The 21685-nt window shown below is 41.9% G+C and overlaps 1 protein-coding gene across 1 annotated transcript in view; it reads left to right on the top strand.

The window, feature by feature from the left end:
* Positions 1-3177: 3177 nt before the first annotated feature.
* GTPBP6 (GTP binding protein 6) overlaps positions 3178-21685 on the top strand; it is a 74080-nt gene continuing 55572 nt past the window's right edge. Inside the window, exon 1 of the mRNA XM_086934205.1 lies at positions 3178-3605. Within this exon, the coding sequence (XP_086790331.1) occupies positions 3224-3605 (382 nt within the window). The 5' untranslated portion in view covers positions 3178-3223. The remainder of the gene's footprint in view (positions 3606-21685) is intronic.

Here is a 21685-nt window from a genome sequence, read left to right as displayed (position 1 = left end):
CAAGATTCCAAACTGCTCTCCCCCAATCTTCAAGTTGGAGGATTCTACAAAGAAAACAGTGGAATTCGCTATATTCTTTGACAAAAAAGTGAAATCACTTGTGGACCACTATTCATCCTACCCCTCCAGAGGAGCGCAAATCCCCAGCCATTTGGCAGAACTTTGACCCGATCTCCGAAGATGCCCTCCTCAAATGCATCCTCGAAACAAAACCCTCCAACCATTCTCTTGACTCCATCCCCAGTGCCATTGCCTTCTATACCCATTCTCTGTCCTATTGGACCACTTTGGTGAACCTTTCCCTCCGTCAAGGCTCCCTTCCTGTTTCCTTCAAAACTGGACAGGTCACCCCTCTGCTTAAAAAACCCACTGCTGATGCGAACGACCTCAACAACTTCCGCCCCTTCACTAACCTACCTTTTTTTATGAAAATCACAGTATGATGTGTAACGAAACAACTCCCTCGTCATATCAAAGACAATGATCTTCTTGACATTTTCCAGTCTGGCTTCATTTAAAACTGCAGCACTGAAACCGCCCTGCTGCAAGTGATTGATGACGCGCTGCGGATACTCGATTCTGGTGAGTCTTGTCTTCTTATTCTCCTTGACCTTTTTGCAGCCTTTGACACTGTCAATCACAACACTCTCCTTAACACTCTTCAACAGAGAATGGCATGGAAGGCACTGTGCTTAAATGGTTTGCTTACTTCCTGTCTGACAGATCCCAAATGATCAAAATAGCGAATAGTCTTTCATCTCCTTTGGCGGTAGGTTAAGGTGTTCCTCAAGGCTCTATACTTGCACCCACATTGTTCAATCTCTATTTAGGACCATTGGGCAATCTCCTAAGTAAATCCGGGATCCACTATCATCTCTATGCGGACGACACTCAAATCTACCTCAAGGCGGCCTCCACTCACGATCTCTCCATCCTAAGCTCTACTCTTGACTCCATTCAAAACTGGATGTTTACTCATCAACTGAATCTCAATCCCTCTAAAACTAAATTCCTCCTCCTCTCCTACTCACTTTCTCCTCCCCCGGTTCAATCATGGATGGATCAGATGAATCTACTTAACAATAAACCCATCATTGTCGACAGCGCAAAATACCTTGATGTCATACTCAACACAAAACTCAATTTACTCTCCCACATAAATTCCACTGCAAAGTCTGCTCGATTCCAACTGCGCCTTCTCTGGGGGATTAGTTGCTTCTTCCCGGAGCATGACCTTAAAACCCTGGTCCAATCGCTGGTTCTCTCCAGACTGGACTACTGCAACGCTCTTCTTACTGGCCTCCCCAAATCCCACCTTTCCCCCTAAAATCTGTTCTCCATTCAGCAGCTCGTTTCATATATGGGGCCAAAAGAAGCAACCACATCACACCCGTTTTATCCACCCTCCGTTGGCTTCCCATCGAGGCAAGATCTATCTACAAGACTGCCTGTATCAACCACAAAGCTTTGCACTCCTCCTCTCCTCGCTACCTGGCGAATAAACTGAAACTCTCTGGAGGCTCTAGACCATCACGTAATGCAGAAAATCTATTGCTTGAACCTCCCACTTTCAAGAACGAAAGGTCGATGGCCCAATCCTTTTCAGGCAACGCGGTGAGAATCTGGAACTCACTTCCGCCTCAGCTCCGGACCACCACCTTTTCCCAGGCCTTCAAAACTGACCTCAACGCTCTCCTCCTTCAAAGTCACTTCCAAATTAAATTCACGCCCTCTCTATTATCTGAGAAAAGTCCTTCCATTATAGGTAATTCTGTGCTCCATGACTATAGAAGTGTCTTCCCAATGTGTTCTTGCGGTTTGAGAGTCTGCCATTTATTGCAGTATTATACTTCTAATTGTATTGTGTACTCCTTTGCAATATGCACACGTCACTTTCCCTCTTGTAATGTATCGTTTGCTACCTCTTTTATTTTGTTTGCTTTTGATACATGCACAATTGCCAGCATTGTCTCATGTAACGTAACGTTTGTTCTTGTGCTTTGAGTATCTGCCATTTAGTGCAGTATTATACCTCGACTTGTACTTTGTACGCTTTTGTAACTTACACACGTCACTTTTTTTCCTCTTGTAACGTATCGTTTGATACCTCTTGTATTTTGTTTGCTCTTGATACATGCACAATTGTCACTATTGCCTTATGTAACGTAACGTTTGCTTTTGTAACATGCTGACTTGTAATTTTTCCTCATGTTTCACTACTGTTCCTATTGTGAAAAGCTCTGATACCTTCGGGTAAAGTCTACGCTGTATAAAAACGCATAAAATAAAAAAAAATAAAGGTTACTCTATGAGTATTCTAAAGTTATTGGAGCTAAAGATAGTTATATATGTACTTATTTACCTGTGTCAACCGCAGCCAGTGTGATTTATCACCATTTGTCATTAACGTATGCACTGATGCAATATTTTCATAAATTTTGTAATTGACAAGGCGATATACAGTATTATTTCTCAAACTATGACCAATTGACAAGGCGATCTAGACTATTATTTCTCAAACGATAACCTGTCTAGAGGCAGTTTAGGGCACAGTAGAGTGCTCTCTTTATGGGAAAACTGGCTTACTTAACCTTTTCCTTTTCTGACATTCCCCGAGACTCACACCTATGGTGTTTCAGGTTATTGAATTACTGATTTGATGACTAGCCTAAGTTGTGGATTTCAATGTGCAGGATAATAATTTAGGGCCCCTAAGGTACACGAATAAAAGCGCTGGGACTAATATTGCAGAATTATTTCAAAAACTGTAAGGCGGAGAACCCCCAACACAAATACCCTTCAAAAAGTTATCACTGGTAGCTATGCCCCGCCCTCGAAACTATTTCTCCAGGACCTTTTTAACACCTTTGGGTAATATCCTAGCTATATAAAAAAACACAAATACAAATAAATACATGCAGTGCATGGGTTTGCTTATTTTCTATCCCCACATGTATTTTACATTTAAATGTCTATATTTATAAATATTTGTGTCTGTCTCATCAGAACATGCACAATTTCAATTTCTCCATATCCCTCTGGCCCAGTATCCAGCTCGCGCTGTCTCCTTGTAAAAGCCAAAGGCAGGACTGCTTCTGCCCTCGTGTGGCTGCAGTGTGCATGGCGCCCCGTGCACGCTGCTGTGCTCCAGACAGGCCCATTTTCGGGTCTGAGGCAGCCTGTTGTAGGAGCAGCCAGGCAGCCTGCTGCACTGTCTCCCGCCATGGCCGGGAGTTCCTGGATTCTCCGGGCCGCTTCTGGTTGTCGAGCTGCTGCCGTGTTTCTTGGCACATCCTACCCTCGCACAGCGCTGCGCAGACCTCTACCCCGGTGCTGGGTATGGCGGTCACCCGAGCCTCGGGCTCTGCTGCACTGTACGCACAGTTGCTTGAAAAAGAAAAAAGAGACGGTGCGTCCCCAAGGTGCCGCTGCTGGCAGCGAGGACCCGGAAGAGGACGAGGAAGACGAGCTCGAGGACGAGGACGAGGAAGACGAAGAGCTACTGTCCGCGCTACCGCCAGTTGTGCGTCCCGGGGAGACGCAAAGGATCTACGTGGTTCACCCGGATATAAAATGGGGGCCAAAGAAACCGCACTTAACCACAGGTACTGACAAGAGGGGCACCTATTGCATAAATGGCACTATGCATAAGGCGCAGCAGCATTGGGAAATGCTAGCTGCTATGTGTCACGTGTGACAATTTCAGACAGCCCTGGTAGAAACACTTTGCGTGCTGGGATTTGTAGTTTCGCTTTCGATATTGTATGTAGGCTGGCCACCTTTCTCAAAGAGAAGTACTGTCAATTTCTACACGCTTTGAAATTAGGAATGGAAGAGTGGTTGTACTCGAAGAATAATATGTGCACACCTGTCAATGCACCCGTATTTGGTGTATCACCCAATTTTTCCATCGATTGCCTGCCTGGCAAATAAAATGGCTGTATAAACTAATGCTGTCACCTGCTTTTCAAACCTGTATCACCCACCCTCCAATATATTAGTGTTCATTCTCCATTCATCTTAATGGACTCCTCTCTTAAACGCCTGGGTTCACCAGCACTTTTGAGTCAAGCGGTTGACTGTCAAGCCGAGGATTTTTCAGAAAGATACCTGTCACCCGTTGACAGGTATCTTTCTTAAAAATCCTCGGCGCTCATTTTTAGGTCTGGCCTGGGCAGTGCATGCGCTGTGAGGCATGATGTATTAGAGTATGCACTTGAAGCTCCGCCCACTCTCCGCCCATATTTTTTATTGCTTGTGTCTTTGTCCATTGTAAATGCAGGTTTCTGATTCAGTAATTGGCTTGTTAGTCCCTCCTTAGTACTGCCTGGTCTTCATTTGTAACCTCCCACGAGGACTGGCCCATTTACTTCTGTTGTTACACCCACCGTCTTTATGGTAATTGTATTTATATAGCGCTTACTACCCCATATGAGGCGCGAAGCGCTTTTTAGCGAGTAGCATGCTACTCTGGAACCCAATAGGATTAGTGGTGGATTAGTATAGGGATATAGGAGGATAGTATTAGTATAGGGAGTTAATCTGAGCAGAGGACATGGGTGTCTGTTGGTTGGATTGAATAGAGGTATGGAAGGATAGAAGAGGGAAGAAAACCCAAATTGTTTTTGGGAGACCATAATAGTAAGTTTAGCAGTGGGGTGAGTGAGGGAGATATGGAGGAAGGAAGAGCTTGTGGAAAGGGATTAGGATGAAAGATCAGTAGAAAAATGAGGTTTGGAATGAGTCAAAGGACAGATAACATAAAGGAGAGTTTAGAAGGATTGTTTGGGAGATCATAGTAGTAAACTGATGATCGGGGTGAGGGAGGAGTCTAGGAAGGGTTATTTTGGAGCTCATAGTAGTAGAAAGGGTTTGGGATGAGAGAGAGTGAAGATAGAGGATACATTGATAGAGGTGTAGGGTGATGGTAGTACAGAGTAAAGCTTTCAAGAGTAATTTTTTTTCTTGTACAATAGGACTAAAATTATAAATATATAGATACATGATCTGTGTTATTTAGTCTGTAAGCACTATTTTCTTTAGTGAGTTTTGTCTAACTACAGGCACGACATGCATTGCAGCAACATTAAGCACGCCATGCCGGTTTTGCTTTCCAAGCAGCCGGGACAATGGCGGCTGCTTCTTTGCAATGCCGTAGGTCTCGCATTTAGGAGAGTTTGAGCTATTGGCATTGCAAATAACAATAGCTTAAACTCTCGCAAATGCGACACCTATTGCGCTACAATTTTTTGGTGGGTTGTTTCCAAGCCCCCGTGCAGTGCTTGCACCTAATAGAGGCCACGCCCCGTTACTTAGACGCGGCTCGTCTAAAGAAAGGGGGGTGGCCTCTATTAATGCAAGGGGCGCTTGGAAACAAAACAATATTTGCAATTCAATAGGTCTCGCATTTGCGAGAATTTAAGCTATTGACATTTACAGTGCCAGTAGCTCAAAGTATCGTAAAAACAAGACCTATTGCATTACAAATGCTTATTTTAACATGCCACTGCTTGCTTTTATAATCACTTGGTTTAGTTTCGAGGAACAGATAAAGTGATTTATTCTTGTATTTGGTGTCTTCATTTTATGTAGAAAACCTGGCATTTGCGGATTTTTCAAAATTTTGGACTGGCTTGGAGCTAGGTGGAAAGCCTAATTGCAAGTAATAATTTAGACACAGCATGCAAACCGCTGTTGGCTAGGGTGAATAGGTGTCCCTGTTTATCACTGTCTGTCCCAGTGGATTTCAGTAAATTTAGCACCTGTCTACGTTATACGAGTTTTCAGAGAAGGTAGAAAGAACGCAATGAGGCACATCTATCAGTGCAGGATTAGGTAGCAGCCCTTATCAAAAAGCAACTTAATTAACACATATGATACCTATGTAAAAATTGCTTTTGGCTATCCTTTGGTGTCTCACTGCCTGTGCTTTCTTTCTATGTTGGTTAGCACTATCAATATATGTGTTCTGTGCCAGTTGCCCTATGAAGAATGTTAGTTTACTTATACATTTTGGAATGACCCACTTTTGGTATTCAAAATCTGGTCACCATATTGTTGATTTAAAAACTCAGGACTGGTAGAAGCTGTCACACATGACGATTGTCCACTTAGCAGCATGGATAGCCTTCCAACTGTTCCATGTTGATTCCAGTAATGTAGTGTTTGCCTTTGATATCACTCTGGAACTTTGAATGTCGTTTTATTTCAATTCTTTGACCGTGAGGCATATTTTGAAGGACTGGTCCTATGAGCTGTGTTGATTGTGACTGTCAGGTATTACTGAAGATACCAATTAGATGTATTTCTTCACTTGCATTCAAAGTAGCATGGTAAGACAGGTAAAGCACAAGTAAACATAACTATTTCTTTTCTGAATGGGGTGCACTAGGCTCGTTCCTTATCTTAGTGAATGGTTCCCGTGAATCCTTCCCGCTTTGCACTCAAGTGCTTCTCTATGTTCTGCCCTCTACCTGCCTGTAGGCACTTCACTGCACGCTGTGCTTGCAGTCAAGCAACATTGTTTAGTGAAATAACAAGCAAAATTAACTAATCCAGGTTTGCGTTTAAGCAGTATAAATTCCTACTGTTGTTAGTTTACCATCGCTACTTGAATGGCCGAAACTCTACCTTTGTGCAGAGACTTGTCCTGATGATGACCCTGTCCAAATATAGACCATGTGGGACGAAACACATTTGGCATTCCTTCACCATCAGATTTCTAAAAAAAAGTTAATCTATTTGTGCCATGCAGCAGGCAGTCATGCTTTTAATATTAGGTTTTCTTCTATCATCACCGGTACTTAGTGCTTCTATCGCTTCCACACACACTGCCCACTGCGCCCTCTCCACTTGTTTTGCCACCAGATTGTTTATTTCCTTATTTGTTTTTAAATACTTTTGTATTAATAATTTCGTCATTTACAATTAAAACCTATTAACGATTAATGCCTACCTATATAGTTCCTAAACCGGTATTTCTCTCTGATCACTGTCATTCGATTGTTCCACTCAAGTCAAAACACAGTGGTTTACGGCTTTTGAATGATAAGGAAGTTTATGTAAGGTAAATCCACAAAGACATTGTTATTCTGTAATGAACTCAGATGGTGTATGATGTATACACCTGGAAGCGTGCAAAGTTTGGCTATATTACTGACAGCACCTAAAACTAAGGACTTCATTTAAAGGTTGCCAGAGACCGCCACGCCCCGCCAGGTCCGCAGAGGTTATATCCACTGCTCCCCTTGCAGATGACTGCCTTCCATATTTAGAAATCCTCTCCAAAAACACAGGAATTTGTGCCTTCAGCAGAGCTACATTGGCAGAGACTATGTTGACAGAGCTTAAGCTTTGCTAAGTGTGCACCATGTTTAATACATGCATTTAGTAATGTTTTTGTTTCTCCGAAACAAATGCCCAAAGTGGAAATTTGTTTAGCAAAAACACTATGCTCTGATATATTGGAAGTTTCTTCCAGTGTAGGCGTCATTTCTCTTGTCTCCTGTTCAGAATCGCCAGGCTTTGCTAAGCAGTCTCAAAAAGTAAATAAAAATGTACAATGAAAGGACCTTCCTAATAGGGCGTGCCTTGAGAATTCGATTGATCAGTGACCCTTTGGCGGGCAGCCTTCCCCTGACTATAAAGAGGGCAGAGGAATTTTGAGTTTGGAGGGGCGGGAGCACCACCGATTTATGTTGGTGCTTCTACTCTGCCAAACTCTAATTGTGCCCCAAGTCTGAACATTTTTTTAGGATCTGCCACCTGCCCAATCAAAACAGTGACAGGGTTACGGTCTAGACATCTTTGATCATATCCATTAATAATTGTATAGAGCCTAGCTGGGGGTAAGAAGCTCCTGATGAGGAGCCTATAGTATTCAAACGTACGTTTAATATAGATACATGCATACGTGACCTTCACCCACTTGACCAGAAGAACTCCTTTTATATAGGCAAATCACGTGCCATCAGCATTGTATGGTTAGACTCTGCCCCAAACTGGTCTACTAAGTCCACCACTTTGAATAGGTTTTCACTAGAACTATTATTATAAAGCAGTGCATCATATCTTATAGTAAAATATTATAGGCGAACAAGTACTTCATTTGTGAGTAACGTTGCCTGGTGAGTAGCACACAACAGCCTAGCAGAACAATCATATGCAGCCTACATTTTGAACGTTGAAGTAGTTGCCACAGATGCATACAGGAGATCATGTCAAATGCCTTCCCTGCATGCCACGTGGCTGCTGCAGCTGGCTCATTTACCCGAACACCGTATTGAATTACATAATCTACATATATTACTGACCATCATATTCCCCACTATGTATTCCGCATGCTCGGGATGGACAAGTTGCTTCATGAGGAGGAAGATCCTAGTTTTCTATAGCACAATTACCACCTCTTCTCTTTTCATGCTTCATGGATGGCATTACTTTGTTCTTAAATAGTAACAGGAAACTTAAGCATATCAAACGACTTCATTTAGCATTATCTGTATGTCCGATCAGACAAGTACTGCATCTATCAGCAGCACCAGAGCATACAAATTTTCCTAAGCTTCAAAATTCCTCTCTGATATTTACTGTGTCCTTCATTAGGTGCTTTCCGCACAGTGTGGTGCACCAATCTGCTTTTATTTCCAACCACACTAGGGCTCTCCCAAGGCCCTCTTTCTTTGCATTCCTCTGTAGCATTACGTTTTAAGTGAAAAACCCAATTTCCATTCTACTGCATAATCCTATATCTTTTCAACTTTGCTTGCCGCAATGTAGCAGTCTCTTTAGTAGTCTTGTTGTGTCCCTTCCCTTCATACCTGGCCTGATCTTAGCCAGCCCTACCCTTACAAAGTGCGAAGCATCATCCTTCAGAGATATTCACATCAATAGGATGATCACCTTAAAAGATTCACAGGTAATTAAGCTTGAAGAATGTACAAGGTCACAGAGTCCACATTTGTTTACATTTCATCCAGAAACGAGAATTCATATACTATGTAGGCCAGTGCATTGGATGAGTCTCCAGGTAAGGTGACGTGCAAATATCCTCGTTCGGAGTATTGCCTTTCAGTGGTTCAGGGTTAGTCACTGGGCACAGGTGGATTATACTGCTTATTACTTGCCACGTGTTGTCTGTTGAAGCTAAAACGTAATCCATCCGTGACGAGGAGCCATGTACAGAGGAGTAGGACTATAACTGCTTCATGCCTGGGTGACACTTGCATAATATGTAATGTAAATTATAAATGTCTTTTAATGCTCTGGTGCATCTGCTGTGGGAGAGGGAATCGTAATCACTGCGAAACATCTGTCACAAACCCAATTAAGTGTCATTTTGAGAACTCTCACAAGGACTAGCTGAGGTGAACTTGGCAGCAAACACACTGGTGGCCACTGGGGCATTGCAGGCCCTGGTGGGTATGGAGCAACAGTTGGAAAATGTCTGTAGAATGGCCAATATTTGAGTGCTGGGGTTCCCTGCAATACCCTCTCACAACACAGTGCTAGAGGTGATGACATCCTTTTTAGGTCTCGCCAGAGAGACCTATTGTCAGCGTGATGCCTCCCAAGGGAGACAGACCAGGACACGTGCAGATTGTGGTCTGTGAACGCGCTTCTAAAGAGTCACGCTTGCGCAGACGCGCTTCCACATACACACACAGCTCGCTTTCGCTTAGCTAGCATGCAGTAACGGCGTGCGCACACACACAGCCACCCCCCTTTCCTTGAACACACACAAAGACGCTCACGCACACACACAGACACGCACACACGTGCCCACACATACACACACATACACACACATACACACACGCACACATACACACACATACACATACACACACGTACATTTCCCCCCCCCCCCTCCCACTCACAGCATCAGCGATTTTGTTCCCGAGGTAGAAGGACGGCATATTTGATGGCAGCCAGCAGCAAGAGTGGTTGCAAAGTTTATTATCGTGCACTCTTGCAAGCTAAGCAGCCCCCTGCGGGTGGCCGTCTTGGGACTCCTACGGACAGATCTAGGCTCATAACAGCCCCCGGATTCTGCCAGTCAGCCTGCACGTCAGAGGGCACCCCTCGCCGGCACCGGGTTCATGCACCCTGAGGTGCGCCGATTCACTGCTGTTGCTGAGTGCCCGCCAGCGGGCCTGGGCTAGAGATAACCCCCGGGTCCCGCCAGGTGCTTAGTAAGAAGGGGGGGTGTACCAGTCAGGGTCAGAGCCACCATGGGGAAATGTGCAGTCTCGTGCAGCAGCATTGTGCCATTCTGGGTGGTACGGTCCACTCCCGCTACGTCCCCTCTAGTGCCACTGTCTGCTGGGCCGCAGGCCGGGTCGTCGTTGCCTTTTCCGTCGATAGGACTCCCAGTCGGGTAGCAGTCTCCCTGCGCAATTGCTGCCACAGCTCGCCACCCGTACTTTCAAAGGTCCCTGGTCATCCAGCCAGCGTGTTCCATTCTGTCGGGAGGACCTCCGCTTACCGCGAATCCAGCTGCAGGGGAAAGGTGCTTGTGGAGTCCAGAATCCTGCCTGGGCCGTCACACAAGCAGTCTGCCACCCCCTGCCCGTACCAACTGCTCAGGAATCACATTTAGGAGGTGAGATGACACCAGTAGCTATGATATTCTGTCAGGTAATAGGGCCATGATGCAGAGCCGCTTCACAGTGTGGCCGCCATCTTGGCTAGTTAGCCCATTGGAGGGATGCCTCTTACTCCCAAGAGTCTGAAAGAGATGGGGTTGCTGCTGTTACTATTTCCTCATTCTGAAAAAAGACAGGGACTGCCGGCCTTTCCTAGTGTCCTGGATCTTTTTAATCGCAGTTTTTTATAGTGCAAACTAGGCCCGAAGGTAGTGGTGGACCACTTTCTATGAGCACCAATTACATTACACAAGTTCACATTTCATTTTTTAAAAATTGTTTAGGTCCAGAAGATTACGTGATTTGCCGTCAACCGATGTTATCTGCAGTCCCGAGTAAGCCAGGAACATTTTCAGTTTGCCTTACTCTCCTTCGGCCTCACCAGTGTCAATCAAGTGTTAACAGAATTGATGGCTGTGGCACTGCCGTTATTTGGAGGTTGGGAGTACCTGTATTCTCATACTGGTAGGACTATGATGACTGGCTGCTGAAGGTGGGCACACCGTAGTCAGTCAAGGACATCTTGAAATCGTTGGGTACACTGTAACCAAACCAAAGTCCCACCTGATTCCTTAGTGGAGATTTCCATTAATTAGGGCGAGCCTGGACGCTGTGGATTTGAGGGCTTTTCCTCTGCAGCAGTGAGCTGAGGTGAGTACATTCAGGCTGTGGTCCTATTTTCAGGCTCTGCCCTGGATCGTGACAAGAGCGGTTTAGGCCAGGAGATTGTATTACTCGGAATTTCAGTCATGATCACCTGTCCTCCGATCAGACTGCCACTTCATGACGATCTCCTGTCTCAGCAACAGGATAGGGTAGTTCACCCGAATGTAGGCATTCTACTCGTACATCATGGAGATAGTGGCAGCAATTGACTGCATTTTATTTGCTGCCTAAATGGTGGGTGTCAAAGTATAAGTGCATGTTTATCAGTTAAATAAATGTGGAAATACACCATTTTACAACTCCATTTAGTTTCAAGACAAAAAATTATTAGGGATAAATACCAATAGGATGGTCATAAAGTAAACATGGATAAATACAGACGAAAATCTTAAAAAAAAAAAATACCATTACATTGGGAGTCCTAAATATACTGTATCACGCTCTGGTGCCTTTTTGAGTGAAACAGGATTATATTGGAGGCCAGCTCACTCTCGAGGCCCCAAGCCTCAGGTTCCCCACCGTGGAGATTGTTCATGGTTTTTGTGTTTTGATGGTAATGTAATTACCTCGCTATGATGGAGTGGTTTAGCTTGTTTTGAGAGGTATTGATGTAAGTGCTCTATGCACTTGTTCAAATACAAAGATCTCTGCGAAGACCTCTTTGTCCGTATAGTGATAGTAATACTTTTTCAACAAACATTTATTCTAGTGGCAGTTGTCCCTGGTAACCACGCATTTGGCCGATACTATAGTTAGAGTAAACTTCTAGGTCTTATTTTTATTAATATGGATGTTTTGTAGTGCCTTGTTAATTTTCAACAATTTCCCGTTGGACATAACTGCATCATCTTCCATGTTTGATGTTTCGTTTCTGCCATGCCCAGCCTTGAAGAATGTTTGTCTCACTTTTCATTCATGTGATCTAGTCTCAACATGAATCAATATATCTTGCCATCTATGATTGCTAGGCTAGAGTTGATCTCTCACAGAGTTGCTTTCATCTCTGGTTCTCCATTCTTGGTGTCTCCCTGGTGAAGTCTTTGAAACGAGCATTGGTGCCATTTTTCGGTCTCGCCAGAGAGACCTATTGTCAGCGTGATGCCTCCCAAGGGAGACAGACCGGGGCACGCGCAGATTGTGGTCTGTGGACGCGCTTCTAAAGAGTCACGCTTGCGCAGTTGCGCTTCCACATACACACACAGCCCGCTCTCTTGCTAGCATGCACTAACGGCGCGCGCACACACAGCCATCCCCCTTCCTTGAACACACACAAACACGCACGCACATACACACAGACACGCACACATGCGCACACATACACACGCACACATACACACACATACATTGCCCCCCCCCACTCACCGCATCGGCGGCCGCCGCCACTTCTGACTTCTGCAGCCATCGCGGGGCTCTCCCTCGCGCATGGGAGCCCCACGTCAGTACTGCTTCTCTGGGCCTGTCACTCCGTGGGCTTCCCACAGAAAATGGAAGTCCCGCCCCACGACAGTCGAATGCACCCGAACTTCCGGCTGCACATCCCGACATCACTAGTGCCCGTGCGTAGCTCGCAGCATGATTCAGGAGTTGGTCGCCATGGTAATACGAACACACTTGTTAAGTGCTCTAAGTAACAACTGTTAATATTTCCTAGATCGTGGTACTTCCACTTCTGTCGGAACGGTGAAAGGCTGAGATGGCTTAGCCAAGTAATAAACTCGTGAGCTGCAGTTGACAGCAGCGAGTGTTTAACTCAGCTGCGCTGTGGCCAAAGGGTAAGTTTACTGAGCCAAGAAATCGTTTTTTTTGTTGGAGACGGGGGGAAGTGAAGAACGACCTCGTTTTGAAGTATTCGCTCTTCTGGTGCAACCACTCTAGTTTTTTCGATTTCTGTGCTTTTTAATGAAGCTGCGCTGAATGTGGTTCAAATGAAGCAGATGGCTGTTTTACAGGCTGAGATCTTCCCATGCATGGCAAGACACGCCAAACCCTTTTCATGGCATATTCATTTGGAGTGTTAACGTGTCTTTCACATTTGAAGTCGCCATATAAAGCTGGTGCGCACCCGCCCGTCGGCTGTCAGGGTTCAGCTGCTTTGGGAAGTTTTATTGACTGCGTGATGGATTTTGATTATTTAACGCCTCTTTAACGTTTAACACTGACTTTGCCTTTCAATACCAGCCCCGTGATTTTTTTACTCTGGGGAAACTGTGTGTGGGTTTTTTTTCTCATCCTGAAAATAATTCTGAATCTATTTTTTTTTTTAACAGTTTAAGCCCAGCTAAATCTATGTAATATTGAAATAATAATAAATGTTAAATTGTGTTAGCATAATTTATGGCTTTTAGCATTTCTTTAATGTTGCGTTACTGTCCTCTGTCAGTGCGATGGCGTTGAACTGCCACTCATTTTCAGGATTAGGGAGTAGGTAATGACTTGGTTGGTCTGGTACCTACAGGTTACCTTAGTTATAATTTTACTAAATTCTCTTGCTCCAACGCTGGGGTCCTCTTCCACTGGTTTTAGAAGAACTGCTATATCCTGATAACATTGAATACCCTTCTAGGTGAATCCTAATGCATAGATCAAAACTTGTATATTACAACTAAAGGTTAGTTTTTCTGCCTCCAACTCCCACCCCCAAATTTTAAGTCCGATGGGAAAGTTGCAACGTGGGCTGTTGAATCTCTGTCTGGCTGTGTTTTTTTTTTGCTTGGCTGAGAAAACCAGGCAACAAATACAATGAAGGGATCGCATTAACCCCTTAAGTGCTGCCGTCGGCCAACAGTCGTCGCGAGCACTACCTTGCCAGTGCTGCGCACGACCGTTGGCCGACGGGCCAACATTTGTTCTTCGAACGTTCAGCACTGGGCGCTGAACGTTCGACGCTCTTATGAGGTTGACCACTGTTAGCCCCTGTACCATACTTTCTGGGTGCACAAAGTCAATTTCCATGAGTTCTACAGCAAAGACTGAAAATTAGGACTGTTGTATCTTTCGGTAAGAAGCGCTTCACTAAGGCACGCATTTTGCAAGTTTTCTGCTAGATCCTTGGAGTATGTGAGATCTAAGATCTCACAGGCTGGGAAGATCAGTCGTGCAGTCTCCTATTAATCCGGATCTTCCAAAATAGTGATCGTCTTGTAGGTCAGGATATTTTCAACATAGGGTTTCTCTGGAAGAAATCAAATCCTTTCCGGTATTGCACACTGATCACAGTATTTAGTAATGGTTCTTGTGGTGTGTAAAGATTTTCCGTGTGAGATTCTGATCATAAAACATAACCACAGATGCAGGCGTCTTTAAACTGGCTGTTCTCGCCCTCACTCATCCTCTCACCCACCCTCACCCACCCTCTCACCCACCATCTCACCCACCCTCTCACCCACCATCTCACCCTCACAAACCCTTTCACCATCACATACCCCTCACACCCCTTCACCCTCACACACCCTCACCCTCACACACCCTCACCCTCACACACCCTCACCCACCCTCACACACCCTCACCCACCCTCGCTCACCCTCACACCCTCACACCCCCTTACCCACTCACTCACCCTCTCACCCACCGTCTCACCCTCACACACCTTCTCACCCTCACACACCTTCTCACCATCACATACCCCTCACCCTCACACACCCTCACCTTCACACACCCTCACCCTCACACACCCTCACCCACCCTCACATGCCGTCACACACTCACACCACCTCACCCTCACACCCCCACTCACCCTCACACACCCACACCCTCACCCTCACACACCGTCACACCCTCACACACCCTCTCACCCTCACACCCCATCACCCTCATCCTCACACACCCTCACCCACCCTCACTCACCCTGACACTCACTCACTCACCCTCTCACCCTCACACACCCTCTCACCCTCACACACCCTCTCACCCTCACACACCTTCTCACTCTCACACACCCTCTCACCCTCACACACCCTCTCACCCTCACACACCCTCACACACCCTCTCACCTTCACACGCCCTCACCCTCACACACCGTCACACCCTCTCACCCTCTCACCCTCACACCCCCTCACCCTCACACCCCCTCACCCTCACACCCTCACACACCCTCACCCGCCCTCACTCACCCTCACTCACCCTCACACCCCTCACACCTTCACCCACTCTCACTCACCCTCTCACCCTCACTCACCCTCTCACCCTCACACACTCTCTCACCCTCACACACCCTCTCACCCTCACACACCCTCTCACCCCCTCTCACCCTCACACACCCTCTCACCATCACACACTCACTCACCCTCACTCACACCCCCTCACACCCCCTCACCCTCACACACCCTCACTCACACACCCTCACACCCACTCACCCTCCGACCCTCACCCTCACACACCCTCACTCACACCCCTCACACCCCCTCACCCCCCCTCTCCCACACACCCCCTCACCCTCCCTCACACACACTCACTCACCCTCACACACCCTCACCAGCATAGCATAACAAAGCATAGCTTAGCATAACAACAAAGCATAGGATAGCAAAACAAAACATAGCAAAACATAACATAACATAACATAGTAGAACAAAACATAGCATAACATAGCATAGTAGAACAAAACATAGCATAGTAGAACAAAACATAGCATAGCATAACAAAACATAGCATAACAAAACACAACAAAACATAGTATAACATACCAAAACATAGCAAAACAAAGCATAGCATAGCAAAACAAAGCATAGCATAACATAACAAAGCATAGCAAAACAAAACATAGCACAGCAGAACAAAACATAGCAAAACAAAACATAGCAAAACAAAACATAGCAAAACATATCATAGCATAACAAAACACAACAAAACACAGCATACATAACAAAACATAGCATTGCAAAGCATAGCAAAACATAGCATAGCATAACAAAACACAACAAAACGTAGCATAACAAAACACAAAATAGCATAGCATAACAAAACAAAGCTTAGCATAGCATAACAAAACATAGCATAACAAAGCATAGCATAGCTTAACACATCCTAGCACAACAAAACATAGCATAGCAAAACAAAGCATAGCATAATAAAACACAACAAAACATAGCATAGCATAACAAAACATAGCATAGCATAACAAAACATAGCATAGCATAACAAAACATAGCATAGCAAAACAAAACAAAGCATAAGATAACACAGCATAGCAAAACAAAACATAGCATAGTAGAACAAAACATAGCATAGCATACCAAAACACAACAAAACATAGCATAACAAAACATAGCAAAACACAACAAAACATAGCATAGCATAACAAAACACAACAAAACATAGCATGCATAACAAAACATAGCATTGCAAAGCGTAGCAAAACATAGCATAGCATAGCAAAACACAACAAAACAAAACATAGCATAGCATAACAAAACACAACAAAACATAGCAAGGCATAACTAAACAAAGCATAGGATAGCAAAACTAAACATAGCATAACTAAACATAGGATAGCATAACAAAACAGCATAGTAGAACAAAACATAGCATAGCATAGCATAGCATAACAGAGCAGAACAAAACAGAGCAGAACAAAACATAGCAGAACAAAACATAGCAGAACAAAACATAGCAGAACAAAACATAGCAAAACACAACAAAACAGCAAAACACAACAAAACATAGCATAGCATAACAAAACAAAGCATAGCAAAACATAGCATAGTAGAACAAAGCATAGCATAGCATAACAAAACAGCATAGTAGAACAAAACATAGCATAGCATAACAGAGCAGAACAAAACATAGCTGAACAAAACATAGCAGAACAAAACATAGCAAAACACAACAAAACATAGCATAGCATAACAAAACACAGCATAGCATAACAAAACATAGCATAGCATAACAAAGCATAGCATAGCAAAACACAACAAAACATAGCATATCATAACAAAACATAGCATAGCATAACAAAACATAGCATAGCAAAACAAAACAAAGCATAAGATAAAGCATAGCAAAACAAAACATAGCATAGTAGAACAAAACATAGCAAAACACAACAAAACATAGCATAGCATAACAAAACATAGCATAGCATAACATAACATAGCATATCATAACAAAGCATAGCATAGCAAAACAAAACAAAGCATAGCAAAACAAAACATAGCATAGTAGAACAAAACACAACAAAACATAGCATATCATAACAAAACATAGCATAGCATAACAAAACATAGCATAGCAAAACAAAACAAAGCATAAGATAACAAAGCATAGCAAAACAAAACATAGCATAGTAGAATAAAACACAACAAAACATAGCAAAACACAACAAAACATAGCAAAACACAACAAAACATAGCAAAACACAACAAAACATAGCAAAACACAACAAAACATAGCATATCATAACAAAACCTAGCATAGCATAACAAAACATAGCATAGCATAACAAAACATAGCCTACCAAAACATAGCATAACAAAACATAGCAAAACACAACAAAACATAGCATAGCATAACAAAACAGCATAGTAGAACAAAACATAGCATAGCATACCAAAGCAGAACAAAACATAGCAGAACAAAACATAGCAGAACAAAACATAGCAAAACACAACAAAACATAGCATAGCATAACAAAACATAGCATAGCATAGCAAAGCATAGCATAGCACAACAAAAAATAGCATATCATAACAAAACATAGCATAGCATAACAAAACATAGCATAGCAAAACAAAACAAAGCATAAGATAAAGCATAGCAAAACAAAACATAGCATAGTAGAACAAAACATAGCAAAACATAGCATAGCATAACAAAACATAGCATAGCATAACAAAGCATAGCATAGCAAAACACAACAAAACATAGCATATCATAACAAAACATAGCATATCATAACAAAACATAGCATATCATAACAAAACATAGCATAGCATAACAAAACATAGCATAGCATAACAAAACCTAGCATAGAAAAACAAAATAAAGCATAAGATAACAAAGCATAGCAAAACAAAACATAGCATAGTAGAACAAAACATAGCACAGCATACCAAAACATAGCATAGCATACCAAAACACAACAAAACATAGCATAACAAAACATAGCATACATAACAAAACATAGCATTGCAAAGCATAGCAAAACATAGCATAACATAGCAAAACACAACAAAACAAAACATAGCATAGCATAACAAACACAACAAAACATAGCAAGGCATAACTAAACAAAGCATCGGATAGCAAAACTAAACATAGCATAACTAAACATAGCATAGCATAACAAAACAAAGCATAGGATAGCAAATCTAAACATAGCATAGCATTACAAAACAAAGCATAGCAAAACATAGCATAGTAGAACAAAACATAGCCTAGCATAACAAAACAGCATAGTAGAACAAAACATAGCAAAACACAACAAAACATAGCAACACACAACAAAACATAGCATAGCATAACAAGACATAGCATAGCATAACAAAGCATAGCATAGCAAAACACAACAAAACATAGCATAGCATAATAAAACATAGCATAGCAAAACAAAACAAAGCATAAGATAACAAAACACAACAAAACACAACAAAACATAGCATAGCTCAACAAAACGCAACAAAACATAGCATACATAACAAAACATAGCATTGCAAAGCATAGCAAAACATAGCATAGCATAGCAAAACACAACAAAACAAAACATAGCATAGCATAACAAAACACAACAAAACATAGCATAGCATAACAAAACAAAGCATAGGATAGCAAAACTAAACATAGCATAACTAAACATAGCATAGCATAACAAAACAAAGCATAGGATAGCAAATCTAAACATAGCTTAGCATAACAAAACAAAGCATAGCAAAACATAGCATAGTAGAAAAAACATAGCATAGCATAACAAAACAGCATAGTAGAACAAAACATAGCAAAACACAACAAAACATAGCAAAACACAACAAAACATAGCATAGCATAACAAGACATAGCATAGCATAACAAAGCATAGCATAGCAAAACACAACAAAACATAGCATAGCATAACAAAACATAGCATAGCAAAACAAAACAAAGCATAAGATAACAAAACATAGCAAAACACAACAAAACATAGCATAGCTCAACAAAACACAACAAAACATAGCATACATAACAAAACATAGCATTGCAAAGCATAGCAAAACATAGCATAGCATAGCAAAACACAACAAAACAAAGCATAGCATAACAAAACACAACAAAACATAGCATAACAAAACAAAGCATAGGATAGCAAAACTAAACATAGCATAACTAAACATAGCATAGCATAAAAAAACAAAGCATAGGATAGCAAATCTAAACATAGCTTAGCATAACAAAACAAAGCATAGGAAAACATAGCATAGTAGAAAAAAACATAGCATAGCATAACAAAACAGCATAGTAGAACAAAACATAGCATAGCATAACAAAGCAAAACAAAACATAGCAGAACAAAACATAGCAGAACACAACAAAACATAGCATAGCATAACAAAACATAGCATAGAAAAACTAAATAAAGCATAAGATATCAAAGCATAGCAAAACAAAACATAGCATAGTAGAACAAAACACAACAAAACATAGCATATCATAACAAAACATAGCATAGCATAACAAAACATAGCATAGCATAACAAAACATAGCATAGCAAAACAAAACAAAGCATAAGATAACAAAGCATCGCAAAACAAAACATAGCATCGTAGAACAAAACACAACAAAACGTAGCAAAACACAACAAAACATAGCATAGCATAACAAAACATAGCATAGCATAACAAAGCATAGCATAGCAAAGCATAGCATAGCAAAACACAACAAAACATAGCATATCATAACAAAACATAACATAGCATAACAAAACATAGCATAGCATAACAAAACATAGCATAGCATAACAAAACATAGCCTACCAAAACACAACAAAACATAGCATAACAAAACATAGCAAAACACAACAAAACATAGCATAGCATATCAAAACATAGCATACATAGCAAAACATAGCATAGCATAGCAAAACATAGCATAGCATAACAAAGCATAGCATAGCATAACAAAACAAAACATAGCCTACCAAAACACAACAAAACATAGCATAACAAAACATAGCAAAACGCAACAAAATATAGCATAGCATATCAAAACACAACAAAACATAGCATACATAGCAAAACATAGCATAGCATAACAAAACATAGCATAGCATAACAAAGCATAGCATAGCAAAACACAACAAAACATAGCATATCATAACAAAACATAACATAGCATAACAAAGCATAGCATAGCAAAACACAACAAAACATAGCATATCATAACAAAACATAACATAGCATAACAAAACATAGCATAGCATAACAAAACATAGCATAGCATAACAAAACATAGCCTACCAAAACACAACAAAACATAGCATAACAAAACATAGCAAAACACAACAAAACATAGCATAGCATATCAAAACACAACAAAACATAGCATATCATAACAAAACATAGCATAACAAAACATAGCATAGCATACCAAAACATAGCATAGCATAACAAAACAAAACATAGCCTACCAAAACACAACAAAACATAGCATAACAAAACATAGCAAAACGCAACAAAACATAGCATAGCATATCAAAACACAACAAAACATAGCAAAACATAGCATAGCATAGCAAAACACAACAAAGCAAAACATAGCATAGCATAACAAAACACAACAAAACATAGCATAGCATAACAAAACAAAGCATAGGATAGCAAAACTAAACATAGCATAACTAAATATAGCATAGCATAACAAAACAAAGCATAGGAAAGCAAATCTAAACATAGCATAGCATAACAAAACAAAGCATAGCAAAACATAGCATAGTAGAACAAAACATAGCATAGCATAACAAAACAGCATAGTAGAACAAAACATAGCATAGCATAACATAACAAAGCAGAACAAAACATAGCAGAACAAAACATAGCAGAACAAAACATAGCAAAACACAACAAAACATAGCATAGCTTAACAAAACATAGCATAGCAAAACAAAACATAATAGCATAGCAAAACAGCATACCAAACACAACACAACATAGCATAGCAAAATAAAGCATAGCATAATAAAACACAATAAAGCATAGCATAACAAAACACAGCATAGCATAACAAAACACAGCATAGCATAGCATAACAAAGCATAGGATAGCAAAACAAAACATAGCATACAGCATCACTCCGCACCACCACAGCATCACTTGGGCACCACAACATCACTATGCGCTACCGCTGCATCACTGAACGCCACAGCATCACTCATTCGCCATCACAACATCACTCAGCGCCACCACAGTA

Source organism: Lissotriton vulgaris, chromosome 8, assembly GCF_964263255.1.
Source record: "Lissotriton vulgaris chromosome 8, aLisVul1.2, whole genome shotgun sequence".
Taxonomy (NCBI): domain Eukaryota; kingdom Metazoa; phylum Chordata; class Amphibia; order Caudata; family Salamandridae; genus Lissotriton; species Lissotriton vulgaris.
This window is presented reverse-complemented; position numbering and strand designations above follow the sequence as displayed.